Below are 17,789 nucleotides of genomic sequence, written 5' to 3'. Positions count from 1 at the left end.
TTATCCTGCACATATTATTGTGTTCATTTTGTGTTTTATTCAAGTGATGGTATTTTTCTTACGAGAGCTTTTTAAGTTTTTGTTGCTGCGGTTTTTTTGAGGACAAATATCCTTTTACATGGTATATTTGGGGGACCGTGAACTCCTTTATCTGTGCTCTTGACTACCTAAGGAGATGGCCCATTCTCAATATCGTCCCCGATCCGTGCATCAGGAAACTCTTTTAGCTAACTGGTCCTTTCATTCTTCTTTTAGGTAAAATTACAGAGTTACTGTCTCCAAATTCAGTTAATCCATTGACTAATCTGATTCTCGTGAATGCCATCTACTTCAAAGGAAACTGGGATAATCAGTTTGACAAACAGCAGACCAAGGAAAGACCATTTAAAGTCAGCAAGGTGAATGTTTTGCAATATCAAAGGAGATTCTTGGAAACAGTCCCTATGTTCATGTTGGTTTTGAAAACATGCGAGACGGGTCACCTCAAGTAACTTGTGCTTCTGTATGGCCTTAGGCAGCCCAGCAGCTGACTCCCCAGCAAGCTTGAGGCCTTTCTCTCGCCCTTCTCCTTTGCTGTGTCTTCAAAGGTGGCTACATACTCCTCGGCCCGGCTCCCCATGTCACCTGCCATACTGTTGCCAGGTGTTCTATCTGTATCGCAGATCGGATGGTGTAGCTCTCAGGCTTAAGGTCCTTCTTGGCTTCCCAGAACTTTTGAGATAAAGTTCAAACTCCAAAATATGGTGTATGAGGCTCTTTGTAGACCTGGATCCGACCCATTTCTCCATCTTCATTCCCATCAGTACCTGTATACTCCTTTCCTCCCAGTCAGGAAGGCTTCCATGATGGTCCTCCTCCCCAGTCGGGTTTCTGTACCCCTCCTCTGAGCTGTCACCCGCCCCCTGTGGGTCCCAATGGCAGCATTGCAGTGGTTACATGACTGCTTTCTCACTGCTGAGCACCCTCGGAGGGCAGACTGCTGTCTTACAAGTGCCTGGACATAGTCGTCTCAGTAAATACTGAACAGATAGGTGGTCTGCAGTCTTCTTTGATAATAAGGATAATACAAGCATGATTTTTTTTTTTTTTTTTTGCTGAGGAATATTTCCATTGAGCTAACATCTGTGCCAATCTTCCTCTATTTTGTATGTGGGTCGCCGCCACAGCATGGCCGCTGACGAGTGGTATAGATCCACGCCCGGGAACTGAACCTGGGCTGCCAAAGTGGAGCGCACCGAATTTAACCACTAGGCCACGGGGCTGGCCCCAAGCACAATTTTTTTTTTTTTTTAAAACAAGCAAACAAAAGGGCATGTATGTAGGCTAGACACTGAGTTGAGCTCCCTCCAGCTTTGAGGATGTTTTTTGCTGATGGTCCTTTATCTTTCACTCACCAAATCCAGTGTATTCTTTCTTTTTTGTTTAATTGTAGAGATTTTTGCACATACACCAAAGTAGACAGAATAGATTGATTACAGCCTATTCTTGATCATTGACCATAAGTTAGATCTTCCAGGCTGACTTGAGCCTCAACCTTCAGTTTCTTAAGAAATACATTTTCTTTCAAGCTTTATTCTGAAATGAATTGTTGTTATTTTCCCCTGACTAGATTATTTCTCTCCTTTATATTAATTTTTAACAAGATGTATGTTAGGACTTCCTCCAAGTGCAACTACCAGAACACCCAGTTCACCATAGTTTAACTCACAGATGTTCCTCTCCCCTAGCAGGAGGCCTGGAGGTGGGCAGAGAGTGGGGCTGATGTGGCCCTGGGGGGACGCACTCAGGGAGCTGGCTCTCTCTTCCTGCTCTGTCATCCTTAGCACGTGACCTCTGACCTTCTTCCTCACAATCACAGGATGGCTCAGTCATCACATCTGTAGTCCAGGCAGGAGGAAGGGGGATGGACACTGGGCGAGAGCAAAAGCCTACTCCTTTGGAGGTTCTGCTGTCTATTCAGAAAGAGAAACCTCTCTTGTATGTCTCATAGTCCAGAACTATTTCCTGTGGCTTCTGTTAGCTGCAGGGAGGTGAGGAATTCTGTCCTGCTTTCTGATCTCTGCAGTAGACAAAGACAAGGGGGAGAGGGGTTGCAGTGGGTGTTGAGTGCACCAGCCTATAGGGGAGGGTGTGCCTGAAAGTAAACAGATTTTGAGTTGATACAGGTTTTCCTTTTAATTCCTTTATTTCTAAATAAGATGAAACTTATCTACACAATTGTATGTTTAGTGAATCATTCAGTTACTAAGATTGGATCCTTATATATATTTATATTTTTTTATTGAATAAATTTGACATGTAACATTGTGTAAGTTTAAGATGTACAGTGTGTTACTTTGATACATTTATATACTGTCATGCATAATGATGGGGATACGTTCTGAGAATCTCATCATTAGGCAATTTGGTCATTGAACATCATAGAGTGTACTTACACAAACCTAGATGGTACAGCCTACTTCACACCTAGGCTCTATGGTACTAATCTTATGGGACCACTGTTGTATATGCAGTCTGTGGTTGACTGAAACATCATTATGTGCCACATGACTATATTGTAATATGATTGCCAACGTAGTGATATTTATCACATTATGTAATTACATACACTATTATTGTCTATATTCATTATACTGTGCATTAGATCTCTATGGCTTATTTACTACTCGTTACAAGTTTGTACCCTTAAACACCATCACTCTTACATATTCCCTGATAACCACCATTTTACTCTCTGTTTTTTACAGGTTTAACTTTTTTAGATTCAACACATAAGTGATATCATACAGTGTTTGTCCTTCTCTATCTGACTTATCTTGCTTAGCATAATGTGTTCAAGGTCCATCCATGTTGTTGCAAATGGGAGGACATCTTCCTTTCTCCTGGCTGAATAATATTCCATTGTGTATATATACCACATCTTTTTTATCTGTTCATCTGTTGATGGGCATTTGGGTTGTTTCCATATCTTGGCTATTGTGAATAACGCTGCACTAAACATGGGAGTGCATATATCTCATTGAAATCCTGTTTTCATTTCCTTTGGGTATATACCCAAAGGTGGAATTGCAGGATCGTATGGTGGATCTATTTTTAATTTTTTGAGGGATCTCTATATGGTTTTCCATAGTGGCTGCACCAATTTACATTCCCTCTGACAACATATAAGGGTTCCCTTTTCACCACATCTTCATCAGCACCTGTTACCTCTTGTCTTCTTGATGATAGCCATTCTAACAGGTGTGAGGTGATATTTCATTGTCGTTTTGATTTGCATTTCCCTGATGATTTCATGTGTCTGTTGGCCATTTTGATGTTCTCTTTGGATTTTTCTGTCCTCCTTTAATTCTTCTGCCCATTTTTATTTTTTTTTAATTTTTTTGGGGGGAGGAAGATCAGCCCTGAGCTAACATTCAATGCCAATCCTCCTCTTTTTGTTTTTTCTTTTTTTGCTGAGGAAGATTGGCCCTGAGCTAAGATCCATGCCCATCTTCCTCTACTTTATATGGGACACCGCCACAGCATGGCTTGACAAGCGATGTGTTGGTGCGCGCCTGGGATCTGAACCTGTGAACCCCAGGCTGCTGAAGCGGAGCGCATGCACTTAACCACTTGTGTCACCAGGCTGGCCGCTTCTGTCCATTTTTAAATCACATTATTATTATTATTATTTTTTGATAATTGAGTTGACTGAGTTCGTTACATATTTTTGTATTCTTGACTCCCTTGTCAAATATTAGTCAACCATATATGCCAGAGTTTAATTATGGGCTCTCTGTTCTGTTCCATTGCTCGACGTGTCTATTTTTATGCTAGTACCATACAGTTTTGATTATTGTGGCTTTGTAGTATAGTTTGAAATCTGGAAGCAGGATACCTCTGGCTTTGTCCTTTTTTTCAGGATTGCTTTGGCTATTCAGGGTCTTTTGTGGTTTCACACGAATTTTAGGATTGTTTCTTCTATTTCTGTGAAGAATGCCTTTGGTATTTTGATGGGGATTGCGTTGAAATGAAAGATAATTTGGGTAATATAATCATTTTAACTATTTATTCTTCCAATCTATGAGCATGGAATGTCTTTCCATTGGTTTTTATCTGCTTCGATTTCTTTCAGCAAAGTTTTGTAGTTTTCATCGTACAGATCTTTCACTTCCTTGGCTAAATTTATTCCTAAGTATTTTATTGTTTATGATACTATTATGAATGCGATGGTTTTCTTTATTTCTTTTTCACACGCTTCATCATTAGTGTAAAGGAACGCAATTGATTTCTGTGTGTTGATTTTGTATCCTGTGATTTTTACTGAAATTGTTGATTAATTTCAACAGTTTTTTGACTGACTCTGGGATTTTCTATGTATGGGATAATATCATTAGCAAATAATGACAATTTTACTTCTTTCTGATTTGGATTTCTTTTATTTCTTTGTCTTACCTAATTACCCTAACAAGAATTTCTAATACTATATTGAATAGGAGTGGTGAGAGTGGGCATCCTTGCCTTATTCCTGATCTTAGGGGAAACACTTTCAGTTTACCTCCATTGAGTATAATGTTAGCTATGAGTTTGCTGTATATGGCCTTTATTATGTTGAAGTATGTTCCTTCTAGGCCCGGTCTATTAAGGGTTTTTATCATGAAAGGATGTTGTATTTTGTTAAATGCTAATTCTGCATCTATCGAGATGATCATGTGATTTTTATCTTTCATTTTATTGATGTGATGTATTATATTTATTGATTCATGTATGTTGCAACATCCTTGCATCTCGGGGATAAATCCTACTTGAGTGTCTAATCGTTTTAATGTGTTTTTGAATTTGGTTTGCCTATATTTTGTTGAGAATCTTTGTATCTATATTCATCAGTAATATTGGTCTTTAGCTTTCTTTTCTTGTAGTATCCTTATCTGATTTTGGTATCAAAGTAATGCTGGCCTTATAGAATGAGTTTGGAAGTGTTTTTTGTTCCTCAATATTTTGGAAGAGTTTGAGGAGGACTGGTGTTAATTCTTCTTTAAATGTTTGGTAGAATTCTCCAGTGAAGTTTCCACATATTTGTAGATCTTCTCACTTTTCTCTTGTTGTTCATGTTTAATTTCGTACCATTGTGGTCAGAGAAGATAGTTGGTGTGATTTCAGTTTTCTTAAGTTGGCTAAGATTTGTTTTTTGGCCTACCATATGATCTATCCTGGAGAATGTTTCATGTGCACTTGAGAAGAATGTATATTCTGCTGCTGTTGGATGGAATGTTCTGTATACATCCGTTAAGTCCGTTTGTTCTAAAGTGTGGTTTACTTCCAACGTTTCCTTGTTGATTTTTTGTCTGGATGATCTATCCATTGCTAGTAGTAGGGTATTGATGTCCCCTACTATTATTGTATTTTTGTCTATTTCTCCATTAAGATCTGTTATTAATTGCTTAATATATTTTGGTGCTTAGGTGTCGGGAGCATATATACTTATGATTATTATATCTTCTTGATGTATTGACCCCTTTATCATTATATAATAACCTTCTTTGTCTCTTTTTAGCCTTTTTGGCTTGAAGTCGATTTTATCTGATATAAGTATGGCTACCCCTACTTTCTTTTTGTTTCTGTTTGCTTAGAATATCATCTTCCATCCTTTTGCTTTGAGCCTATGTGGGTCTAATTTAGAGCTGAAATGAGTCTCCTGGAGGCAGCATATAGTTGGGTCTTGTTTTTTTTATCCATCCAGCCACTCTGTGCCTTTTGATTGGTGAGTTCAATCCATTTCCATTTGTGGTGATTACTGATATGTTAGGACTTACTACTGCCATTTTATCTTTTTCTTTCTAGTTATTTTATCTGTCTATTGTTTTTTTTTCCTTCTATTTCTACCTACCTATGTAAGTTCATGGTTTTCATTGGTTGTTTGCTCAGTCTCCCCTTTTTTTTATGTTTTGTGTCTCTGCTCTAGATTTTTGCTTTGTGGTTACCATGAGGTTTACATGAAACATCTCATAGATAAAATAGTCCTTTTTCTGCCAATAGCAATTTATCTTTATTCACTTATACAGGTCCTATCCTTTTACTCTTCCCCTTTTATATTTTTGATGTCACAAATTATCTCTTTTTGTGCTATGATTTTGTTACCAAGTTGTAGTAGCTATAGTTATTTTTAATGCCCTTTTCTTTTAACCTTTATGCTATAGTTAATAGTTTAATATTACTATTCTAAAAAAGAATTACACTATTCTAATTCGGACTATTTATCACCTTAATCAGAGTTTCACATACTTTTTTCTTTTTGTTTCAGCTTGACAAGCTCCTTTCAACATTTCTTGTAGGGCAGGTCTGGTGGTGATGAGCTCCTTCAGCTTTTGTTTGTCTGGGAAAGCCTTTATTTCTCCATATCTGAAGGATGACTTTGCTGGATAGAGTATTCTTGGATGGCAGTTTTTATGTTTCAGTATTTTGAATATGTCATTCTACTTTCTCCTGGCCTGTACAGTTTCTGCTGAGAAATCTGATAGCCTAATGGGGGTACCTTTGTAGGTTACTGCCTTTTTTTCCCTGGCTGTCTTTAAAATTCTTTCTTTATCATTGGCTTTTGACAATTTTAATATAATGTGCTTTGGAGGAGGTCTTTTTGCATTGAGATAATTAGGAGTTCTATTAGCTACATGTACTTGTGTATCCAGTTCCTTCCCCAGGTTTGGGAAGTTCTCAGCTATTATTTCTTTAAATATGCTTTCTGCTCCCTTATCCCTCTTTTATCCTTATGGGATACCTATTGTTCTTACATTGGCTCTTCTAACGGAGTCAGATAGTTCTCGTAGGGTTTCTTCACTTTTTTTTTTTTAAGAGCCATGAGTGGTGCTGGGGCTTTTGAAAGGATGGGGACAGGCTCTGGGGGCTTCTGGATCTGGGTGTGCTGAGGAACCCAGGCCCCCATGGTGGGAGCACTGAAGCCAAGGGCAGCTGGACTGGGGTGGCGGTAGTGGTGCCTTGCTGCTGGTGTGAGTCCATTGGTTCAGCTCTCCTCACAGCACCCAGAAGAGGAGGGTACCCGGGCCACCAGGGTGTGCACTGGTGTTGTAGGCAGGTAGTAAGTCACACATGAGCAGAGGAAGGGGTAAAAGCTGACAAACCACAATAGAAGAAGCCTCCTCGGAGGGCCCCCGTCCACACGCACAATGTCCTGTCTGCAGCCGTACATACACATAGCTAGCTTCGCCCTGCTGCACCCTGACCTCACCCACCTCACCTTCATTATACTAAAATCATAATAAATTTACATTGTGGTTTTGACCCCCCCCTTGTGGGGTATAGATGCCATGACAGATCTTCTAGGGACCATCTAAGGGAAAAAACTCCCCCTCTGGACATGAGGGGGTGGGCAACAAGCCAATTGGAGGGACCCCTTCAATCTCCTCCTATACCCCTTTACCACCCATATAACCTAAAAATTACTCAAGCCCCAGTGCGGGCGCTCACCTTGAGCCTGCCTGCTCCCTCTCTTGGAGTGTACTTTCACTTTGCTAATAAACTCCTGCTTAAAACTTTCTTGCATGTGTTCGCTAACAAATTCTTTTGTGACACCAAACAAGAACCTGGAAAATCCAGCCAGCCCACCTGTAACAGTGGGATGTTGTTGACCCACTTCCCTCGTGTAACTCGCCCATTGGCCCCAACAGTGCCTTCCCCCGCCAGAGCCTCACTGTGCGCAGGGGCTCCTCTCACTGTTTAAAAAATCTTAGTTCTCCTCTTCCGTCTGAATCATTTCAGTGTTTCTGTCCTCTCTCTTCTATCTGACCTGCTCTATTTCCAATGCGTTCTAATGTATTCTTTATCTCATTTGTTAAGTTCTTCAGCTCCAGAATTTCTGTTTGGTTCTTTTTCAGAATTTCAATCTCTTTGGTAAAGCACTCCTTCTGTTCATTAATTTTATTCCTGAGATCATTACATTTCTGAGTTTTCTTGTAGCTTGTTGAATTTCTTCATCACAGCTGTTTTAAATTCTTTATAAGTTAGATTGAAATATTCCGTGTCTTTTCGTTCAGTTGCTGGAAAATTGTCATTTTATTTTATGATATGTTATTACCATGATTTTTTCATGGCATGTGATGAGAAGTGCCTCTGCTGCCACATTTGAAGTTGCAAACATCTTATTTAGGAAAGGCTTTGTTTCCTTGATTCCAACAGTTCAACAGGTTGGTAGTTAGGAGCCTTCCTTTTGTTTTTCAGCAAGTGGCACTATAGCACCAAGTTTTTGGTTTCTCTTAGCTGGTCAGGTTGGGTGCACATGCAGAAAAAAAAAGGAAAGGGTGGTGGCAGAGCCAGGGGAGGTGTGTACTTAGCACCTGGGGCTTTGGGTGTGCCCATGGCCTGCTAGGAGGATCCTCAAATTGGGCTGGTCCCAGAGGCTGTGGATGGTCTTCTTGCCTCCTGGGGAAGAGAGCAGGAGATGCTTTTCTTCAGTTCTCTTTGTCTGCCTACTGCCCTTTCCTTTCTCTACCCCAGGTCACTGTAGTCTCTCCTCAGAGAGCACCTGGCCCCTCTAGCTGCAGCATGCATGGCCAGCCAGACCCCAACTCACCATCTTTACCCTCTACCTCCTCTGCCAGATAGGTTGTGCTGGCTCGCTGCCAGACTGGCCACTGCCTTTTGTGCTGCCACCAGCTCCATTGCCACTTCCCTCGCTCTGCTGTCTCCTCTACCATCCAATCCACCCACTTTTTGGTGCACAGATGGATGGATCCCTCAGGTGTCCTGGTGTGCTGTGCAGTGGCACTTTTTTTTTCAGTTCTAGATGTCCCATTAGTTGTAAATCAAAGGGGAGACAAAAGGGAGCAATACGTGGTGCCTTGATGCTGACGTCACTCTGGATCCTCATATATTACAAGATTGGAGTCTTTGGGCCCTGGAGGTGTAGTGGGAGAGATTGCCTAACAGGGGTCAACAAACTATGGCCTGCAGGCCAAAGCCAGCCCACTACCTATTTTTTTAAAATAAAGTTTTATTGGGACACAGCCATGCTTATTTGTTTATATACGTCATGCTGCAACTGCAGAGTTGAGTAGTTGTCACAGAAACTGTATGGCTCACAAAGCTGAAAATATTTACTATCTGGCCCATAACAGAAGAAGTGTGCCAATTGCTGGCCAAGGAGGTGAGTGAGGTGGTAAAGACAGGGGGCCATCATGGCTGAGGCTAGTTCAGGTGAGCCTCGATGAGGCGCAGACAAAAAGCTGAAACAGAGACGTCTTTGGTTTCTTCTGTTTAATACAGAGTAACGTGCTATGCCAGAGAACTGGAGACTATAGCCTGCCTTCTGCTGTGCCTGCCGCACGGGGTTCAGTAAATTCACAGGAGCTAGTCTTACCTTACACAGGAGTCAGGAGCTGAGGAGGACGGTTGGGTAGGTTGTGGTCACTGTCCTCAGGCCTTTCTTACGTTCTGGCTAGGGATGCGTTGGTGACAAATCCAGTTTTTTTCTAGTAAGATGTGTTAATTGTCCCGGCCCTTTCAGTTACTCCTGTCCTTTAGCTGTTTATTCATTTATTCAGCAGATGTGGGTTGAGGGCCTACGATGTGCCAGGCTTCGTGCTAGATGCTATTACAGTGTGTACAAAACCAGCAAAGCATCCCTCTTCTCATGAAGCTTACGTTTTTCTGGGGGAGAGACAGTAAGCATAAAGAAGAAAAGAGGAGCATATGAGATGGGGGGAGTGACTCAGAGGACTCAGAGGAAGAGCACAATTGAGGGTGCAGTTTCAGGGTAGGGTCTTCACTGAGCGAAGACTAGAATGTGGCAAGGGGGTGTTCTCTCCAGGTTCTGGGGGATGAGCTTACTGGGCAGAGATGGAATGGCCTGGTTTGCCCAGGGAACCGTCAAGGGGCCCACGTGACTGCAGCAGACGAGCAAAGGGAGATGGGAGTAGAGGGCACGGGGGATGGTGAGCTCTTGTCACCATGATGGGTCACTTTAAGGACTTCAGCTTTCACTCCCTCGGAGTAGAGGGGGCGCCACGGAAGGGTGTGCAGCCGAAGAGTGCCGTGACCTGACGTAACGATTTGATTTGCTGGGCCCCTCCGGCCAGTGTCTGAGCACAGCCGCGGGAGGAAAGCTCGGGAGCAGGGAAGTCACGGAGGGGGTTGTTGCGATGACCCCGGGCTCGGCTGGCAGAAGTGGAGGTGGAGGAACAGGTCAGGTTTTGGTTGTATTTTAAAGGTAGAGCCAATATAATTTGCTAATGAGTCAGATGTGGTGTGTGAAAGACAGGGGTCAAGGATACGCCAGGGTTTTGACAACGGGGTGGATGGCATCATCGTCAACTGAGATGGGGGAACTTGTAGATGGAGCAGACCTGGAAGGGAACCCGAGGAGCCGAGTGTGACGTGTGACATTGGAGGTCTCTTTTATGTTCAGATGCAGGTATCAGGTAGGCAGTAAAATATGAGTCCAGATTCCGGGGAAGAGGTCTGGGCTAGAGATGGAGATATGGGAATTCTATGTAAAGTCATGAGACTGAATGAGATCACCGAGGGCAAAGCAGCGTCATGATTGACCCCTGGGTGCCCCAGGGTTTGGGGGTGAGGCAGTGAAGATAAGCCAGTAGAAGAGGGGGCTGACGTGGTGTTCTGGAAGCCAAGAGAGTATGTCTAGGGGCCCAGAGTGGCCAGCTCTGTCACATTTGTCCCTTGCGTCAACTGGGTCTTGTTTCAACTTAATATTTATCCATTTCCTTTACAGAATGAGGAGAAACCTGTGCAAATGATGTTTAAGAAATCTACCTTGAAAATGACCTACATAGGAGAAATATTCACCAAAGTTCTGATGCTTCCCTATGTCGGCAAAGAGCTGAATATGATCATCATGCTTCCGGATGAAAACACTGATTTGAAAATGGTAACGAGTGCTAAGCAGTAATCGTGCCGTGATGGCAAGGGAATCACGTCTGAACTGCTGCTTAGCAGTTCTCCCCACTTCCCAGTGAACTAGCTCTAGAGCTAGCATCCCTGCTCGCCACTGCCATCTCATACTGCATGGCGTAGAGCGTTCGCATCGTAGCAGCACCGTCTTAGATCTTACATCTTCAACTCTCTTCTTCTAGGTGGAAAAAGAACTTACTTATGAGAAATTCATAGAATGGACGAGGCCAGACATGATGGATGAAGAAGAGGTGGAAGTGTTCCTCCCTAGATTTAAACTGGAGGAGAATTACGACATGGAGGATGTCCTTCGAAGTCTGGGCATGACTGATGCCTTCGAGCAGACCAAGGCAGACTTTTCTGGAATGTCATCCAGGAGAGACCTGTATCTGTCCAAGGTCGTACATAGGTCCTTTGTGGAGGTCAACGAGGAAGGCACAGAGGCCGCAGCTGCCACTGCTGCCATCATGATGATGCGATGTATAAGAATCATCCCCAGGTTCTGTGCTGACCACCCCTTCCTTTTCTTTATCCAGCACAGCAAGACCAACAGTATTCTATTCTGTGGCCGATTCTTCTCCCCATAAGGAAATGGTCGGCACTGTGTGGAGCCCTTCTCCTGTTTCCTAACGACCCCCTTTTCCTCTGACGCTTCACAGTGTGCCTGCAACCCAAAGTGACCTTTGGTGACAATCTCAAAATAAAGGGCCTATCTTTGAAATACCATGTTCAGCGCTGTTGTGTATTTGTGTGTTCGCATGTTACGTGTTTTCTAGCATATGAAATTGCCATTCAGGGAGTCTGTGGTCACCTTGGCAGGGGCAGCACTGGCTGCTTAGCACATCCCCTGCTCTGAGAGCTGCTGTCTGTCCCCTCCACCCTCACACCCATGCGAGCCCCCCTCGTCTACACCTTGGGCAGAGTGAGGCTCTCACAGCTGGCTGTGTTGCTCTTCTCCAGGCCCAGGAGGATAAATGGTGCCTCTCTCTCTCCTCTACTCAGTGGCACTGCTAGTGGGAGGCCACAAGGAGCTGTAGGGAGCAGGTCTCAGAGACACTCAGGGGGAACTCTATTCCAAAACTTGTGAGCTTGCCGGAAGCCAGCGCAGAGGCAGGGAGACCAGTTAACTCAGACCCATGAGAAATCAGTCCCATTTCCCCTGTGTGTTTCTGCTCTTATCGTAGTTTGCGTTCATGGGGATCTGTGGTCACATACCTGTTCAAATGCACAAGGATCCACTTTCCCTGAAAATTTAAAATTGCTAGCAAAGGCCAGAGATGATTAGACAGGTTCTGTTCACAGGAATGCAGTTTAAGACAACTTCGGGAGTATACACCAGATGACTTGCTATTTTACTGCGAGTATTAGAAAAAAAGAAGCGGCTAAGGTTTCTGCAGCCATTTGTGTTACTTTCTGGAAATGTGATCACCATGCTTAGCGACACGGGACCCAATTGATGCCTGAGCTTCAAGTGGGAGAGCTGTGCTGTGCTCCAGGGCGCAGCCGCAAGGACTTCTTCCACTGACCTAGTCACGAGCGTCAGAGCCTGGGCTCCCTCCCGTGTGACCCAAGCCAGCAGCTCAGCCACGGAGAGAGACTGGGACTGAGGAACCATTGATGAGTTATGAGTGGGATGAGAAGAGGAAAGAGGGGCTGTGAGGGGTGGCTGGTTTCCTCACTGTCATCCTTCTCCCCGTCTGCACAGCACTATTTGTATTTGCGTAGTGCAATAGTTTCAAACCACCAGGTGTCAAGGGGTCTGTCTTCCCTTTCCCTGGATGAGAACTTTCAGGAAATCTGCAGTAAGTTAGAAAAATGAATGCCAGTGGTCCTATCTGTTAGAGACCTCTAACACAGTAAGACCGTGGCCGTGTGAAGATCGTGATGCACGTAGAATAAACAGCAGCAGCCGCTATAAGAGGCTCTTCGGGTCTCACTGAGTTATGTCACTTTAGCGTCTGTTAAATTGCCCTTGAAGATTTATCACTGGATATGCGATTTCAGTAAGAAGCACAATGGCGTGAAGGATGCTTCCACATCTTTTCTGAAATGGCACTAGGACACATTTCCATTATGTTGTGCGGTGTTTCTTGTAAGGATTTCCAACATAAAATCCTCCTGGGATTTAATTTTAGGAAAACGTTGGTCTCATCTGTTCACTAATGTTCACCCAGCACCTGCGTTGTATTAGGTTTTATGTGGATGATTTTATTTAATCCTCAGCAATGAGTAAACCCAGGAGCAATCTGAGCCCAGGAGGTTAAGTAACTTAGGTTTTTGCAGCTAGCAAATGGGGAGAACCTGGGTCTAAGGTCAACTCCCAGTCTCGCCTTCCTTCCAGGGGCTGAGCAGCTTGCAGACAAGGCATATGAGGGGGCTGAGTGGAAACCGCAGCTCCCACCAGGAGGGCAGGGGCGGGAAACGTCTCTGCCCCCTACAGGAAGTCTCAGTTGTCTCTTTCTGGTCTCCCATTTGAGAAGTGGGGCTCGGTCGTTTCTATCACCGAAGGCACGTGAAACTGGACCCCGAACGAGGGTGCTGGATGTAGAGCTCGGGCCAGGTGTAGCCTGCTCTTTGAGCCCCCGCCCGCTTGGTGGCCCCTGCAGGGTCGCCCCCGTCTCTCCGCGCCGCGGTTCTCAGAGTAGGGGCGGCAGGACAGCGGCCGAAGACGGGGCCCGGGCGTTGGATGCGTGGGGGCCCAGGGCAGACAGGCAGGGGTGGCCCGAGGCGCCGGGCGGAGACCCGTGCCCGCTGCGCGCAGACCACCGGCAGGCGGCGGCCAGACCGCAGAGCCCAGGTGGAAGGGGATGGAGGGCCGGGGGCTTGTGCACAAGCTGACCCGACCTGATACGCCGGTGAGTGGGCAGCCCGGAGCTGGGTCCCCAGGACTCGGCCCGGGGCGCCCCTGCCAGAAGGGGGCGGGAGGCAGGGCACCGGGGGTGGAGAATCTCAGGAAGGGGTCTGCACAGGAGCTGGGATTTGGACGCACCTCCAGAGGCCGATGGGGTCTGTGCCCAGCTGGGCTCCCCACTGGGAGGAAGGCCTGTTCCGCAGCGGACAAGACTCAGGCTCAGGACGCGGGGCATGTCTCAAGTACGTGGCAGTATTAGGGGTGGTTTTTGCTTAATTTTTTGGATGTATATACTTTTGTACTTTTAAAATTTTCTACAATGAGCATACATTCTTGTATAATCAGAAAAAAAATTATTTAAAAACTATGTACAAGAAAGAAAAGCTTTCTGTTATATTTAAATATTGTGGAATTGTGTGGGGCGGGGGGCTGTGTCTGTTCTTTCTTTTGTTTTTTTGACTGTAGTCACCATGCTGTGCATTACATCCCCAGGACTTATGTATCTTATAACTGGAAGTTTGTACCTTTTGACCATCTTCACCCATTTTGCTCACCTTCTCCCTCCCCACCCCCTCCATCTGTCCTCTGTATCTATGAATTTGGTTTTTTTTTTTCATTTTTTTAAATTCTACATATAAGTGAGATCATACAGTATTTGTCTTTTCCTGTCTGACTTATTTCACTCAGCATGATGCCCTCGAGGTCCGTGCATGGTTGTCACAAATGGCAGGATGTCCGTCTTTTTTATGACTGAATAAATAATGCTCCTTGTCTTAGGTATTATAAATAATGCTGAAATGAACAAGGGGTGCAGATATCTTTCCAAGATAGTGTTTTGTTTCCTTGGGTTCAGTACCCAGAAGTGGAATTGCTGGATCACATTGTAGTTCTATTTTTAATTTTTTGAGGATCCTCTATACTGTTTTCCATAATGGCTGCAATAATTTACATTCCCACCAATGGTGCACAAGGGTTCTCTTTTCTCCACATCCTCACCCACACTTGTTATTTCCAGTCTTTTTGATAATAGCCATTCTAACAGGTGAGAGGTGAGAGCTCATTGTGGTTTTGATTTGCATTTCCCTGATGATGAGTGATGTTGAGCACCTTCTCATGTACCTTTGGTCATCTGTATATCTTCTTTGGGAAAATGTCTATTCAGATCCTCTGACCATATTTTATTGGATTGTTTTTTTGCTATTGAGTTGTATGAATTCTTTATGTATTTTGGATATTAACCCCTTATCAGATATGTAATTTGCAAATATTTTCTCCCATTCCATCGGTTGCCTTTTCATTTTGTTGATGGTTTCCTTTGCTGTGCAGAAGCTTTTTAGTTTGATGTAGGCCCACTTGTTTGTTGGTTTTGTTGCCTTTGCTTTTGGTGTTAAATCCAAAAAATCATCACCAAGACCTATGTCAAGGAGCTTACCATCTATGTTTCTTCCAGAAGTTTTATGGTTTCAGGTCTTACATTTAAGTCTTTAATCCATTTTGAGTTGATGTTTGTGTATGGTATAAGACAGTGGTCCAGTTTTAATCTTTTGCATGTGGACTGTTCAGTTTTCCCAAACGATTTATTGAAGAGACTATCCTTTTCCCGTTGTATATTCTTGGCTCCTTTGTCATAAATTAATTGACCATATGTATGGGTTTATTTCTGGGCTCTCTATTTTGTCCCAATTGACCTGTGTGTCTGTTTTCATGCCAATACCATACAGTTTTGATTATTATCGCTTTCTAATATAGTTTGAAATCAGGAAGTGTGATGCCTCTAGCTTTGTTCTTTCTCAAGATTGCTTTTGCTATTTGGGGTCTTTTGTGGTTCCATACAAATTTTAAGATTTTTTTTTTTCTATTTCTGTGAAAAATGCCGTTGGACTTTTGATACAGATTGCACTGAATCTGTAGATTGCTTTGGGTAGTATGGACATTTTAACAATATTAATTCTTCTAAGGGGCCGGCCCGGTGGCGCAAGCGGTTAGGTGCGCGCGCTCCCCTGCAGCTGCCCGGGGTTCGCTGGTTCGGATCCCGGGCGTGCACCGACGCACTGCTTGGCAGGCCATGCTGTGGCGGCGTCCCATATAAAGTGGAGGAAGATGGGCACAGATGTTAGCCCAGGGCCGTCTTCCTCAGCAAAAAAAGAGGAGGATTGGTGGATGTTAGCACAGGGCTGATCTCCTCACAAAAAAAAAAAAAAAAAAAAAAAAATATTAATTCTTCTGATCCATGAGCACAGAATATCTTTTCATTTATGTGTCTTCTTCAGTTTCTTTTATCAGTGTCTTATAGTTTTCAGTGTACACGTCTTTCACCTCCTTGGTTAAATTTATTCCTAGGTATTTTATTCTTGTTGATGCAATTGTAAATGACGTTAATTTCTTAATTTCTCTTTCTGATAGTTCATTGGTAGTGTATAGAAAAGCAACAGATTTTTGCATTGATTTTTGTATCCTGCAACTTTACTGAATTTGTTTATTCTAACAGGTTTTTGGTGGAGTCTTTAGGGTTTATATATATATATAATATCATGTTATCTACCTTTAGAGACAATTCTACTTCTTTCCAATTTGGATGCCTTTTATTTCTGTTTTCTTGACTAATTGCTTTGGGTGAGACTTCCAGTACTACGTTGAATAAAAGTGGTAAGAGTGGGCATCCTTGTCATGTTCCTGATATTAGAGGAAAAGCTTTCAGTTTTTCACGTTTGAGTATGATGTTAGCTGTGGGCTTGTCATACATGGCCTTTATTATGTTATGTTCCCTCTATACCTACTTTGTTGATCATTTTGATTACAAATTGATGTTGAATTTTATCAAGTCCTTTTTCTGCATCTATTGAGATTATCATATGATTTAATCCTTCATTTTGTTAATGTGGTGTATCAGATTGATTGATTTGCAGATGTTGAACCATCCTTGCATCTCTGGAATAAATCTCACTTGATCATGGTGTATGATCCTTTTAGTGTATTGTTGAATTCAGTTTGTCAATATTTTGGGAGAAGGTTCTTTCCTTTTAAGTCATCATAAATACCTGCAAAGGTTTTTTCTCTCTCACATTTCTCCCATCTCATCCCCCTTCTCGCAGAAGTTTTATATCAATTTATTCTTCTTTGAAACTACTCAGCCTTAAGTAATCAGTGCAAGCACAATTCTGGTCTGGATAGCCCTCCCAGAACTTAAATTCCACATAAGTGAGATCATACAGTATTTGTCTTTTCCTGTCTGACTTATTTCACTTAGCATGATGCCCTCAAGGTCTGTGCATGGTTGTCACAAATGGCGGGATTTCTCCTTCTTTATGACTGAATATAATGGCTGACAGTGGTCATGCAGATGGTGGCCAGAGCCAAGGAATGAGATCCCTGTCCTTGGACACATTTCAGTATCTTTATTTTCAGTAAAATACTCTGACTACTTATTATTCTTTCTGAAGCTTTAATGCCTAATCTGAGGAAAGGAGAGTGGAATTTAAGTTCAGGGCAATTATGTTACCAGTTTTCTTGAAATTCACAACTATAAAATTATACACATGGGAGAGAAAACATACATTTTAAAGAAAAGGGTAAATATAAACAGAGAAAAGCTTGGATTCTCTTTTCCATGTCATTTGGAGACATTTTGAAAGAACATGTCAGCTGTCAGGGGAAGTAATCACGTCTATTCAAGACTGTTTCATTGGCCATGTGCACAAATTCTAATTCAACTTTTTGCAAAGTTGAAAACCCTTTAACTTTATGTACGTCTCTAGTAAACCTTTCTCTTTCTTAATTAAAATAAACCTGCTAATTTAGCACTTTAAATACACTATCTTGGTGGTCAAAGGCAGACTGGATTTAGCTTCCACAGGCTCTTGATTGCACCCCCATCTCTGCACAGCAGTCCCCGAGGAAGCTCTGGGTGGCTGGATGCATGCACGTGTTACTTTGCTAAGAGGTTGGGGGCTTAAAGGGAAATGAATGCTGAAAGTAAGTGTTATGGCTTCTCTGTGAACTTGCAGGTCATGTAAAATATCCTTTTTTAAAAATACATTTC

General features: G+C 43.0%; 1 protein-coding gene across 3 annotated transcripts in view; it reads left to right on the top strand.

The window, feature by feature from the left end:
* The window catches only part of SERPINB6 (serpin family B member 6), a 29,481-nt gene extending 17,856 nt beyond the window's left edge, over window positions 1-11,625 (top strand). For all 3 annotated transcript variants that reach the window (XM_087437926.1, XM_004432165.3, XM_087437925.1), the window contains exons 5-7: window positions 256-398; window positions 10,721-10,876; window positions 11,082-11,625. In XM_087437926.1, the coding sequence (XP_087294052.1) occupies window positions 256-398; window positions 10,721-10,876; window positions 11,082-11,486 (704 nt within the window). In that variant the 3' untranslated portion in view covers window positions 11,487-11,625. The remainder of the gene's footprint in view (window positions 1-255; window positions 399-10,720; window positions 10,877-11,081) is intronic.
* The last annotated feature ends 6,164 nt before the right edge of the window (window positions 11,626-17,789 follow it).

The sequence above is a fragment of the Ceratotherium simum genome, chromosome 13, assembly GCF_057802395.1.
Source record: "Ceratotherium simum simum isolate JZ-2026a chromosome 13, ASM5780239v1, whole genome shotgun sequence".
Taxonomy (NCBI): domain Eukaryota; kingdom Metazoa; phylum Chordata; class Mammalia; order Perissodactyla; family Rhinocerotidae; genus Ceratotherium; species Ceratotherium simum.
This window is presented reverse-complemented; position numbering and strand designations above follow the sequence as displayed.